General features: G+C 35.0%; 1 protein-coding gene across 3 annotated transcripts in view; it reads right to left on the bottom strand.

Annotated features, from left to right (window-relative positions):
* Window positions 1-14,145, bottom strand: part of RNGTT (RNA guanylyltransferase and 5'-phosphatase) — a 241,954-nt gene that overhangs the window by 148,929 nt on the left and 78,880 nt on the right. For all 3 annotated transcript variants that reach the window (XM_036024453.1, XM_028509316.2, XM_028509315.2), the window contains exon 11: window positions 10,466-10,630. In XM_036024453.1, the coding sequence (XP_035880346.1) occupies window positions 10,466-10,630 (165 nt within the window). The remainder of the gene's footprint in view (window positions 1-10,465; window positions 10,631-14,145) is intronic.

The raw sequence follows: 14,145 nt of genomic DNA on the forward strand, positions 1-14,145 counted from the left end.
AACCGAAAGGACAACAAATTGAAAATGAAAAAAACAACCAGAACTGCCAGAAAACAGAACTGTATGGAACTCCAACAATCAAGGAGCTAAGGAAGAAACATTTATCCAAACTGGTAGGAGGGGCTGAAACCAGCAGCCAGGGTGGAGAGGATGCTCAGCAAGGCAGCAGGGGAGCACTAAGGAAGCGAGGCGGCAGATGGCGGTCCTACATTTGTGTGCAAGTAAACCAAGAGGAACAACTGGGGAGCACATATCCAGGGTTCCAACTCAGGAAACAAAAACTTCAAAACCTCTGGCTATAAAAACCTGTGGGGGTTACAGCAGCAGGAGAAACTCCCAGCCTCATAGGAGAATTCACTGGAGGGACTCACAGGGTCCCAGAACATACCCAAGGCCACCCACCTGGGAACCAGCACCAGAAGGGCCCAATTCACTTTCAGGTAGCAGGGGAAGTGACTGAAAGCCAGTGAAAAGCCAAGCAAGTAGCATTGTTAACTCTTTGACCCCTCCCCCATACAGCACCACAACACAGCAATGTGGGTTGCCCTGTCCTGGTAAATACCTAAGATTCCACCTCTTACAACATAATAGGACCACCACAACAAAGAAAAATGGCCCAAATGAAAGAACAGATCAAAACTCCAAAAAAATGGAGCAATGAAGAGATAGCCAACCTAACAGATGCAGAGTCCAAAACACCAGTAATTATGGTGTTTACACCATGAAGAAATGGTTGAGTATGGTCACAAAATAGAGGAAAAAGTGAAGGTTATGAAAAGTAAAATAAAGGAAAATGTACACGAAACCAACGGTGACGGGAAAGAAACCGGGACTCAAATTAATGACTTGAAACAAAGGGAAGCAATAAACATCCAACCAGAACAGAATAAAGAAACAAGAATTCAAAAAAATGAGGAGAGACTTAGGAACCTCTGGAACAACTCTAAACATTCCAACATCTGAATCATAGGGGTACCAGAAGGAGAAGAGGAAGAGCAAGAAATAAAAAACATATTAAAAAAATAATGAATGAGAACTTTCCCAATCTAGCAAAGGAAATAGACTTCCAGGAAGTCCAAGAAGCTCAGAGAGTTCCAAAGAAGTTGGACCCAAGGAAGCACACACCAAGGTACATCATCATTACATTACACAAGATTAAAGATAAGGAGAGAATCTTAAAAGCAACAAAAGAAGACAGTTACCTACAAAGGAGTTTCCATTAGACTATCAGCTGATTCCTCAAAAGAAACCTTGAAGGCAAGAAGGGGCTGGAAAAAAGTATTCCAAGCCATGAAAGGCAAGGACCTACATCCAAGATTACTCTATCCTGCAAATCTTTCATTTAGAATGGAAGGGCAGATAAAGTGATTCCCAGATAATGTCAAGTTAAAGGAGTTCATCATCACCAAGCCCTTATTATATGAAATGTTAAAGGGACTTATCTAAGAAAAAGATCAAAACTATGAACAGTAAAATGACAACAAATTCACAACTATCAACAACTGAACCTAAAGAAGAAAAAAACAAAAACAAACTAAGTAAACGACTAGAACAGGAACAGAAAATCACACAAATGGACATCACATGGAGGGTCATCAGCAGGGAAGGGGAGAGGGGAGAATGGGGAAAAAGATACTAGGAATAAGAAGCTTAAATGGTAGGTACAAAACAGACAGGGGTAGGTTAAGAATAATATGGGAAATGGAGAAGCCAAAGAACTTGTATGTATGACTCACGGACATGAACTCAGGTGGGGGGGGGGGGGGGGGATGGAATACTGGTGGGAGGGGGGACGCCAAGAGGAGAGGAATAAAGGGGAGAAAAAAATGGGACTATTATAATAGCATAATCAATAAAATATACTTAAAAAAATAACTGATTCAAGTACAAGGGGCATTTAATAACCACATCTTTTTTGAAAATCTACTTGATTTAGCACTGTAGTTAGAAATGATATATATACACTTCATCCCCCCTTTTTTAAATCCATATATGTTTATTGATTTTAGAGAGAGTAAGAGGGAGAGAGAGAGAAACATCAATCAATGGAAGAGAGAAACATTGACTGGTTGTTTCTCCTACGTGCACCAACTGGGAACTGAACTGGCAACCTAGGTATGTGCTCTGACCGCAGATCAAACCTGCACCCTCTTGGTGGACAAGATCCCATTCCAACCAACTGGAGCCCCCACGTCAGGGCTATACTTCACTCCCTTTAACCAGAGACATCAATAAAATTACAGGAATGAAACTGATCCAGAAAAATAAAAAAGTAATTGGAAGACCATCAGAAGATGATAAAAATTTCAATAAATTTCTGAAATACAGAGAACAGAAACCTGTTGACAGATAAACTGCAACAACAGAGGGAATATCAATATCACTAAAAGAGAGGAGAGAGCTGACCTTCAGTAAAGTGACAGCTGAGGGGAACAACTCTGAAACTTCTAGGCCATCAAACAAGAGCAATAAGGATCAAGTATCACTTACCTATTACATTTGGAAATTTCTGCCATCTAAAAAAGTATGTCCTGATGAACAGTTTGGGACATTTTGACTTGAAATACTAGTTAGTAATGCTTACAATTTTCTTCAACAGTAGCAAAATAAATTCCAATGACACATAGGAATATGTGTCACAGGAAAAAATGAACTGTTAATACTATTTAAATTTCTTTAGTCAAAAGTAAATGGTATGATATAAAAGAACTTAACATCATCTCTAAGAAAAACCATAAAACTGCCCAAGGCTTTGATCAAATTCAAGGCTTTCAAATTCCTGTCTTGAAATTGCAGCTTTCTCCTTCTCCTCCTGGAAATCACATCTAAGCAATAAGGAAAGATTTTGTGTGTGATTTTTTATCAAAGAGACTTTTTAAGTAACCCCAGCTTTCTGTTTAACTCAGAGGTAAATATAATCTACAGACTCTGAAATACCAGAAACCTCAGGAGAAAAAGGTCTAAGAAAACTTCAGAGTACGGCTGGAAACTGCACAAAAACACACTCCCCAAAAGTAAACAGTTCGCCTGTAAGTATAAAAGCTAATTTCAATGTTTGAAACACAGTGCAAAAATCAGGGTGAAAGGACTGGGAACAGAAGTACTTCAGCTCCTGGACTAGTTTAGAGCAACAGATTCGGCAAGTCTACTTAGAAGAATCACACAGAAAAGGCACACTACCCTAGAGCAATTCCGGTTCTACAGCGGATGTGAAACTTTAGGTAGCATAATCTAAAACATCACTCCCCAAATCCCCCTCACATAGCAACCTCATGCAAATAACTGACCAGGAATAACTAATTTACTTAAAGATGAGTAATGTTAATTTAAGAAAACTAACATGGCATCGATACAAAAATACCAAATAAAAAGGTAGAAACGCAATACTAATAGAGAGCAGACTTGGCAGAAAAATACTGCCGTACAATGAATGAAAATTATTACCAAACACCTTTACATGACTTTAAAAATATAATTCTCATTTTTATAAAGAAAAACAACAAAGCAATAATGTAAAGATTTAAGGAAATGATGGCATAACAACTGTTATCTTATTCAAGTAAAAGATAACATAACAAAACACAGGAAAAGTTTAAGGGAAAAAATGATCATCACACAGAAATTAAGACACAAAAGAGGATATTATTTAAAGGACCCAACAAAATGAAGTGAAATGAAGGTAAACAAGTTTTAAAGGACCTGGGCACCAATATTAGATTTAGAGCAGAGATTGTCAAAGTAGTCCCTTGACCAGCAGTTGTAGTTTCACTCAGGAATTTGGGAGAAATTGCAAATTTTCAAGCTACCACAGACCTAACAAAATGAAAAAATCTGGGAGTAAAACTCAACAATCTGTTTTAACAAGCCCTCTAAATAATTCTGATGCACAATGAGAAGTTTGAGAACATCTGCTTTGGAAGATGGAAAAAGGGATGTAGTATGAGCATAGTCAGAATGCCCAAAGAAGAAAACCAAACAATATAACATTACAAATATTTAAAGATACAAGTCAAGAAAACTCCAAACCTGAATTTACATATGAAAAGGGTGTAAGTGTCATACTAAACTAACCTAGCAAAGTTAACTCCAAGACATATCAAGTAAATTACTGAACTTCAAAGATGAAGAAACAATCTTTTGAGCAAAGAGACAAAAAGATTAAGTTAATTAAAACAGGGGTTGGGGGGAACCTTCACAGTAACATTAAATGGTAGAAGACAGTGGAACAGCACTCACAGGTTCAGTGTGAGCCAAGGGTTTTATATTCCTCCAAATAATCCTTTAAAAGTAAAGGTTATAAGCAAATATTTTCAAACATGAAAGAACTAAGGGACCACTGTTCTCAGGAAGTATTCTTGAGAAAACTACTTAAGAGATAAACTTCAGCCATGCAAGAAATAGCTGAGAAATTTATGGGAAAGGACTACTATTCTAAACCATTAAAGAGTACTTAACTGTGAAAGAGAAAGAGAGATATAAAATCATCTATCCTAAGAATATGAAAAGATAAATAAAAATTGAGAGGAGAAAGGATAAACTGGGAGTCCAAGTTTCTAATTTAATGCTAATAAATCAGTAGAACATAAGCATATTTAACAGTAGGAAAGTAAAATTCATTAAAAAGTGAGAGTAGAGAAATGGGAGTAAAAGAGAAAGGGTGCAAACATATGCCACTTTATAGTATTCATAGATGAAAATGTAATAGGTGATGTATAAAGAAACACAGAACTAAGGATATCATATAAAAATATAATTATGAACCAACTACAGTGAAAATACAAACCATGCAAAAACACCAGAAAACTACAAACACATTGAACTCACACACATTTCAAAAGCAGATGAAAGATTTATGTTTAACTATAAATATAGAAATGGAACAGAATGACAGTATTGGTACCCAACATATCTGTTATATGGATAAATGTAAATGGAATAAATCACTGTAAATAATAAAAGTTATACACATGTCCACATGAGAACTTGCATTCAAATGTTTATAGCAGTATTATCCACCACAACCAAAAAGTGGAAATATATCAAATGTCCATCAACTAAAGAATGGATAAACAAAGTATACTGAAGTATTATTTAGCCATAAAAAGGAATAAAATACTGATTTATACTACAAAGCAGATGAATCTTAACAACATTAGGCCACAAAGAAACCAGTCACAAAACACCACATATTGTATTATTCCATTTCTATGAAATGTCTAGTACAGGCAAGTCAAAATAGACAGAAAGTAGACTGGGGGCTGTCAACAGCTAGGGGTTTGGGGAAGTGTGAGGAATGGTTGCTACTGGGTACACAGTTTCTTTTGGAGGTGATGAAAATGTTCTGAAATTGATTGTAGTAATGGTTGCACAACTCTGTACATTGAATTGAATTCAATAAAATTATACATTTTGAAGATTTTATTATTTATTTTTACAGAGAAGGAAAGGGAGAAAGAGAGGGAGAGAAACATCACTGTGTGGTTGCCTCTCATGTGCCTCCTATTGGGGACCTGGCCTGCAACCCAGGCATGTGCCCTGATTGGGAATTGAGCCAGTGACCCTTTGCTTTTTACAGTTTGGTGCTCAATCCACGGAGCCACACCAGCCAGGGCAAATTATACATTTTAAGTGAATAAATTGTATGATATACAATTACATCTCAATAAAGTTTAAAACTTTAACAAAACAGTTACAGTGTGGATCACAAAGAAAATACTCTACTATATACAAAGCACATTCTTAAAACAATATAATTCCAAAAAAATGTGAATTGCAAAACAGATAAAACCAAATATAAAAAGAAACAGGACTCACAATATTAGTTACAGAATCAGAAGTCAAGGCAATAAAAGACAAAACAAGTCAATAAAGAATAGTTTATGATTCTAAGAAATAAAAATCCAAATGAATAAATAAAATCTATAAATTTATTATCACCAAAAAGCATGAATATTAATGAAGAAACTTTAGAAGGCATTATGATTAAACAGACACTAGTTTTAGGAAGCTTTGATTCAACATCCTTTAGTCTAGGACAAATCAACTGAACCCAAAATAAATATGAATATAAAAGACTAAAATAAAACATAATTAGTAAAGCAAATATACCTGACATATATCAAAATCTTTACCAAGAAAAATTTTAAATATCATTATTTGAAGTACCTGAACAGAACAAAAATTGATGATACCTTATAAGTCCAAAAGCAGAAAAAGATAATATTCCTTCATTTCAGCAAAGTAAAATTTAATATTAATAACAAATTCAGAGAATAAAAAGGCCCTTCCACCGTGAAACTTCAAAACTCTGACAAATGTGGAAAAGACAAAAACAAGTATCCCCATAACTATTACTACAACTTAAACTTCTCTCGTGTGTAACTCAATCAGATGACAGAAAATTAATTTATAAAAATCTAAAAAGTTAAACTCTATTTATATTTAATATGACTGAATATATCTAGAAGGTCCAAGTGAACCAACTAAAAATTTTATTATAAACAATAACAAAATGCACCAAAGCAGTTGGAGAAATAAAGTTAGTATACCAAAATCAACAGCTTTTGAGTTTAAAAATTCATCTTATATTTTTAAAATCTGCAAAAGTCCTACAGCTGACATCACCCTTCATAGTTAAAAACAAAACCTTCCTGTCCAAAGATGAGGAACAAACAAAGCTATTCCCTCTCACTACTTGTATTCTACATTAAGTGAGAGAGAGGTGTCTAGCCACTGCAAAAGAAAGGAAAGGTATGCAAATTGAAAAGGATTAAGTAAAAGTGCCCTTTGTTTGCAGTTGACATGACTGTCTACGCAAAAAAAGTCTGATGGAATCTATAAAAAGTTGTAGAAATAATTAGTGTTTCACAAGATAAAAGATTATATATAGAAAAATCAAAGTATTCCTATGTATTACTATAATTAGAGATTAATTTTTTAAAATACTATTTACAATTATCAAAAAGTATTAAATAAATCTTTAAAAAGTCAGATGAGAAAAACCTGTGTTTACAACTATGAAAATTTCTTAGAGAAAATAAAATTTAAAAAGAGATATACCAGGTTGATAAATTAGAAAATGTGACATTGATAGAATGTCAATTCTCCACCTAAATTGATCTATATACTCAACAAAACTTCAATCCAAATCTCAGCAAGCTTTTTTTGTCAAAATTAACAACTAATTCTAAAATTCATATGAAAATGCAAATAACTAGAATAGTCAAAACAACTTTTTTAGAAAAACACAGAATATGGAGGCAGAAAAGGTAACTGTTACACACACTTCCTCCTAGAACCAAACTGGAGTTCCAACTAAGATATAGAGCAATCCATTTGAATAACCAGCTAAAGACTAGCTGAGGAGAAGTCTTACAACCAAGCATTTGCAGAGGAAACCACATCAAGACTGGTAGGAAGGGCAGAGACATAAAAAGGCCGGACCTGCTCCTAAGGGCTGCAGCTCAGGTTCCAGAGGGATATCTCAGCTGCAGAAGCTACCCCTGAGAAGCGTGGAGTCTCAACTCTAAGGCAGGCTCCCAGCCCAAAGCCAGTAAGAGATGCCCACCTAAAATTTGGCTGTGAAAATCAGCGGGAATTCTGGCCACCAGGGAGAGATACAGGTCTGCTGGAGAAAGCGGTGACCTCTTAAAGGGCTAACACACAAAATCTCAATCACTCAGTTCCAGCAGAGGGAGGGTGGTGAGGGAGACTGAGGTTTATGGCTCTAGGGAGAGAGCTGAGGAGACAGCCCCTGGGCAAATTAAAACCACAATGAGATATCATCTCACACCTGTCAGAATGGCCATATCATCAATAAATCAATCAACAAGTGCTGGCAAGGATGTGGAGAAAAGGAAACCTTTTGCACTGTTGGTGGGAATGCAGACTGTGGACAGCAGTATGGAGATACCTCAAAAAATTAAAAATGGAACTCCCTTTTGACCCAGCAATTCCACTGCTAGGAATTTAACCAAAGAAACTCAAAACACTAATTTGAAAGAATATATGCAACCTTGTGTTCATTGCAACATTATTTACAATAACCAGGATCTAGAAACAGCCCAAGTGTCCATCAGTAGATGGGTGGATAAAAAAGCTGTGGCATATTTACACAATGGAATACTACTGAGCCATAAGAAAAAATAATAATAATTCTTTTTAATTTTTTAATCATCACCCAAGGATAAGTTTCTTGATTTTAGAGAGGGCGGGGGGGAGAGAAAGAGAGAGAGAGACAAGGCACATGGATATGAGAGAGAAATATCAACTGGTTGCCTCCCATACATGCCCCAACTAGGGATCAAACTCACAACCCAAGTATGTGCCCTGACCAGGATTGAAACCACAACCTTTTTTGGTATATGGGATGACATTCCAACCAACTGAGCCATGTGTCCAGGGCAAAAAACAAATAATTCTTTTTTAATTGGCCTTCAAACTGGAAATGCAAATAAAAATGTAATTTGAGAAACTGATACTTGTTATTACCATTTTGGATGCTGTATTATAACTATGTACATTCAGTTAAACACTAAACAACATATTATCCCTGTACTGTATTTGGTGGATCAAATTACACAAAAGGAAAAGGCTAACAGAGCTATACTAATAGTCTTAAAATCAAAGTTATCCTAAAAATTTTATAGATATACAGAAATGAAATTCTATTTTCTATGAAAAAGTATGTATTTTTCCATAGTTGTCAATTATTTAAAACCACATAAAAATTGGCTTCCCTCATAAAAATGATATCCCCTGACAAATGCTTTATCATTCATAATATCACTATTTACCATTCCCATTAGCAAAGATAAAAATAATAAGAATCTCTAGAACAATAATCTGCCAACTGTAGCCACTACCCTATACCTGGTGTTACTACAGTCTTCCCCTTTGGACCAACTCTGCTGCAGAATGTGCTTTTCTTCTGCATACTACAACCAAAAACAATTTCAAGAGAAATTGAGAACAAAAATAACAATGAGAACTGAAAAGAAAGGAAGAAGAGACTAATAATTAAAATCCTAAATAACAGAACTTTTAAAAAAATCCTACAGTTTTTAAAGGGGATTATATAAGTTATGTATAAAGAGAGAAAAGTAAGAGCATCATGTTCTTCTAGTGAAAAACACATTAAAAGTTGTTCAATACGACTGTTTCAGATCCCTAAAGAACAGTTCTCATAGTCAGCCACTGCAAAATATTTCTAAGAAGTACTGATTTTGACTAATGAAACTATCCTAAGATACATTTTCTTAAGTGCTGAACTTTGATGTATGACAGCACAAGCTGTCAAATCAGTTTTTTAAAAAACGAATGCAAACTGACACAATTTGGCTTTTGCCCAAATTATAATTTAGGAAATACTTCTGTAAGACTACACAGCTCCAATAAGCAGATTTCCACCAAGGGTGTGGCCCACATTAACTGGCAATGTTATCCTTACCCTACCAATTGGGCAGGGCACAGAAGCGTAAGGGCTCTTTCTTTCAAGCACCCCTATCATACATATGTCTGCTACCAAAACAGGCACAAAAGGCAAGCAGTGAATTGTGGGAAGATCACAGCTGCAGAAGTCAGCCAACAGTCCCATGCCAAGCAGCAGTTACGCAAAATATTAATGAAAAAAGCATAATTTGATATTTGTTTTTTCTTTTCAATATATTTATATACTTATATATTGAGAAGAAAAAGGCTCAATAGTGCTGGAATTACTGCTAATATTGTATCTAAGGACAAATACCAAATCGAGTGGACATGAGTAGAAACAGGTAAAATACAAGAAAAACTTACATCATCTAACATATGAGATTATATTAGAAAGGAGATTAAAACTTAATTGCATATGTTGCTGTATCTCCTATACTATTCTATTATAACCCTCCTCCAAAAAACATTATAATTTCATGGTGCATTTTTACTATCAAATACTATGCAGCACTCAAAAAATGTAGCAAATCTCTATGCATTGACATGGAAATATTTTCAAGCTACAGTGTCAAAGTAAAAAACCAACAGTCCCAGAATATTTAATATGATGTATTTTAAGTGTCCCAAAAACAAAAATAAATAATAAAAGGAAACCTTCCATGTCTGCATGTATATACGTATATAAGTAACTGGTTATTTTAAATAAGACTATGTTTTAATAATCTTGGCCTTCAGAAGGCCTAACAAGTTATTTTCACTTATAAAACTCTATGCTTAGAGCTTTGTAAAAAACGTAATATACATCATAAAAGCTATGGGTCAAAAACTATTATGAGAAATAAGGAAGCAACTTAGCTTAAGTTTCCATCACTGAGAATTTGACTAAAGAGAAGGCTGTACATGTTTGTCCAAAATAGGACCATAGTCAACAAATTTCTGGGAAAATCAAGACAATTAGGCAGGAAAATGTTATTCATATTCTTCTTACAAGCTGAACGAGGATACATTATAAGTATTACTTAGAAAATATTACCTTTCTTGAAGTAGAAATGTCAAAAAATGGCTTATTTCTGACACTAAATGGTTCCTGTGTTTTGTCAATGAGCCCAGCCTTCATTTTTTCATGTCGAGGATTTATTATTTCTCGTTCTATACACTGTAGACGAACATTAAAATCACAGTCTCCAACAGGCTGTGCCTAAATTAAATGAGACAATTATTTCAATTTCAACTCTGAAAAGTGTTTTTTCAGCATACATTATCTAGGCTCTCACTCCGTACACAGGAATCTGTGCAAACCGTATCCTTTGGACCTGTCCACCACAAAGCCTGCATAACCACATGCCAAACCTGCAAATGAACTTCACTAATGATGGAAGCATACCTAGGCACAAAACGCACACACACAGTTATTTATTTCAAAATTATGAATGCATAAAATAATACGGGAAAGTGGTATAAATCTAATATAAACTGACCCAAAATTTTCACATCTGAATTAAAGTATTAATATACTCACTAATCATTTTTATTATTTTTGTGAACTGGTAAAATTATATAAATTCATAAAACCTGTATAAAATCTAAAATCCACATAATTCTGAAAAGTATAAGCAAATAACATATCAAAATAAGCAACATCATCACCTATAATGTTTTTTGTTGTTTAAAGTGCTAATACTTTATCAGCATCAATAATCAGAAGATATTTATTTGACAAATATATCAACTCTGAAAACTAGAACAAAGTTTATTTAATGTATTTCATTCAACAGTTATAAAGGAAGTTTTCTTCTCCCTCATATGTATATATACAATATGGTATACATATATAGCATATATGGTTTAAACCATGAAATAAAAAGTACATGTAAGTTTCTGTATCAGTTGAGGGTAGGAGTTTGCCCTATCCTAATACTTATACACAAATATACTTAACACATCAACTGGGTGACTAATCATCCAGACTAACAGCACCACTTCAATAGAATATCAGGAACCCCTCTTCTTTATTTTGCAACTGGGCACCCTTCTATGCATTTTTCACTTTTCTTCCCCTTTTCTAATCTATATTACTCAACCTAACATTTACCCAAGCAAATGTTTACAAAGGGGTGGCAGCATTTCCTTAAGCTGTAAACATTAAATACCTTAGAGGATGATTTTTTTTCTCAACTTTGACAGGATGACAATTTTGAATCTCAGTGAAGGAAAAGGAGCAAGACAAAACAACCAAGAGCTAGCTATGCTGTAGAATAAGTTCTCTTACATGAAGGCACGTAACTCTTTGTAAAGGGTGTTTATTGAGGAAATGCTAATAAGTAACCACTTAGTCCATGTCTAACATTGTCCATGTCACTGACCTCATCAAAAAGTTAAAAAAAAACTAAAATGCTCAGTTTATTTATTAGGCCTATCAGATTAATTCAGACCCCCATAAAATTAAAGTGAAATAAGCAAACCCTCTTTTTAAAGAAAATAAAAAATCTAACAACTGTTAAAAAATATTAGTCTAAATTCCCTCCTCAATACATTTTACTTTAAAATATACATAAATTCACCAAAACAACAAGAATGTATACAAGTTTTACCTTCAAATCTATCCTGCCTATTGTAAAGGAAGCTCTTGGTACGTAGGTGTTGAATCAGTCAGAAGAGACTACAGAAGTACTCACTAACTACTGACTAATTGGCCTTCCTGTTTTGAATTCTTTCTCACTTCAAAACACTATTTATGCTGCCACTACAATTATCTTCCTAAATAATAAAAGTATCATTACCATAACTAAAACCTTTAATAGTGTCCTATTACAAACAGAACTCAGCTAAAATGCTTATTTGAGTAAACTGGCCCCCTGTTCACCCACCCATTCTCACTTCCTGCTATGTACCACATATCACCACATATCAAGTATGCTAACAACCATCTAATTATGGGTGATCTACAAGACCCAATCCTTCAAAAGTAATCTGTGTCACTTTCTCTGTAAGCAATTCCATGCTTAATGACTCAACTATACCCAGGGTAAGTTGGAATACTTCCACCTCTCTATTACTTCTCATATATTTCTTTATCTCCCATATACCTTTGTTGTTATATTATATATTTATTGACATTCATGTGCTCACCCATAAGACCAATGGTCTATGAATTTTTTTTATTTTGTATCCAATTTAAACACAGATCCTAACAAATATATAATATATGCATATTAACTTCTAATAAATTGCATACATGTACAACTGTATAATGTTATAAAACAGATAAAAATCAAATTAATATATAAAAAATAAGCAGCAGTTCTCCCGTTTTCTTCTCAACCCCAATGAACTGCTGTTATGTAAGTGGCCTTCTTTGGAGGCCAGTGCATTAAATTACGAATTCCATGAAGACAAGAAATTGTGTCTTATTGATTTGTGTTCAATACCTAGAACAATACTTGGCTTATCAAAGGTGATCAAGGAAATTCTACCTGGACAAAAGAATACACTAAGAAACTAAAAAGTTTTTAACTATTTTTTTTAATTTTTATAATAGACCTGGCTGGCGTAGCTCAGTGGATTGAGCGTGGGCTAGGAACCAAAGTGTCCCAGGTTCGATTCCCAGCCAGGGTACATTCCTGGGTTGCAGGCCATAACCCCCAGCAACCGCACATTGATGTTTCTCTCTCTCTCTCCCCCCCCCTTCCCTCTCTAAAAATAAATAAAATCTTTAAAAAAAAATTTTTTTTTATAATAGTGACCTTAATTTGGTGATTCAAAATAAACAAAGTGGTTAATCATCAATGAAAGTTCCATAGTAAATTAAAGAATAAAATATATTATGCTTTCAATCATAAATATATCCTACTATCAGAAATGTAAAAAACATGACTTTAAAATCAATGAAATATGGTAAAAGGCACTCAACAAGTATTTGTTGAATGAATGATTATAGACTTAGCAATGAAAAGCATAATTTAATCTTTTTACAGCAAAATATGAATGAATTTCTTAAACAAGACAACTGCACAAACTTTGAGTTCTAGTAAGTAATGATTTCACTAAAATTGAAAAAACTTGTGGCTCTATGGATTCTAATTTGGAGACAATATTGTTTGTTACATTTATATCCAAGAAAGTATTAGAATAAAGAAAATAAGGAACTTCCGGCCAAGATGGAGGCACACATTGTGCCTCCTCACACAACCAAAATAATGACAACAATTTAGAAACCAAATAACAACCAGAACTGACAGAAAACTGAACTGTATGGAAGTTGGACAACCAAGGAGTTAAAACAGACATGTTCATCCAGACTGGTAGAAGGGGCGGAGTCGGGCAACCAGGCAGAGAGGGGTCGAGGCAAAAAAAGCAGTGGCACCGGGCACGCAAGGCACCCCAGGCGCACAAGACAGCAACTGGCAGACCCCGGGTATGGGGTGGCAATGGGCAGACCATTGCCACCCCACAGTGGTCATGAGGCAGTGGTCATGAAGCAAGGCACTGCACGCAAGGCAGCTGGATGACCAGGTGGCCCCACATTCTCACGCAGATAAATCAGGTGAAACTGGGGAGCAAAACAGACAAGCAACTCAGGGTCCCAGCACTGGGAAATAAAGCCTCAAACACCAATTGAAAACACTTCTGGCGGGGTTGAGGTGTCAGGAGAGACTCCCAGCCTCACAGGAGAGTTCACTGGGGAGACCCACAGGGTCCTAGAATGTACACAAG

The sequence above is a fragment of the Phyllostomus discolor genome, chromosome 4, assembly GCF_004126475.2.
Source record: "Phyllostomus discolor isolate MPI-MPIP mPhyDis1 chromosome 4, mPhyDis1.pri.v3, whole genome shotgun sequence".
NCBI classification, from domain to species: Eukaryota; Metazoa; Chordata; class Mammalia; order Chiroptera; family Phyllostomidae; genus Phyllostomus; species Phyllostomus discolor.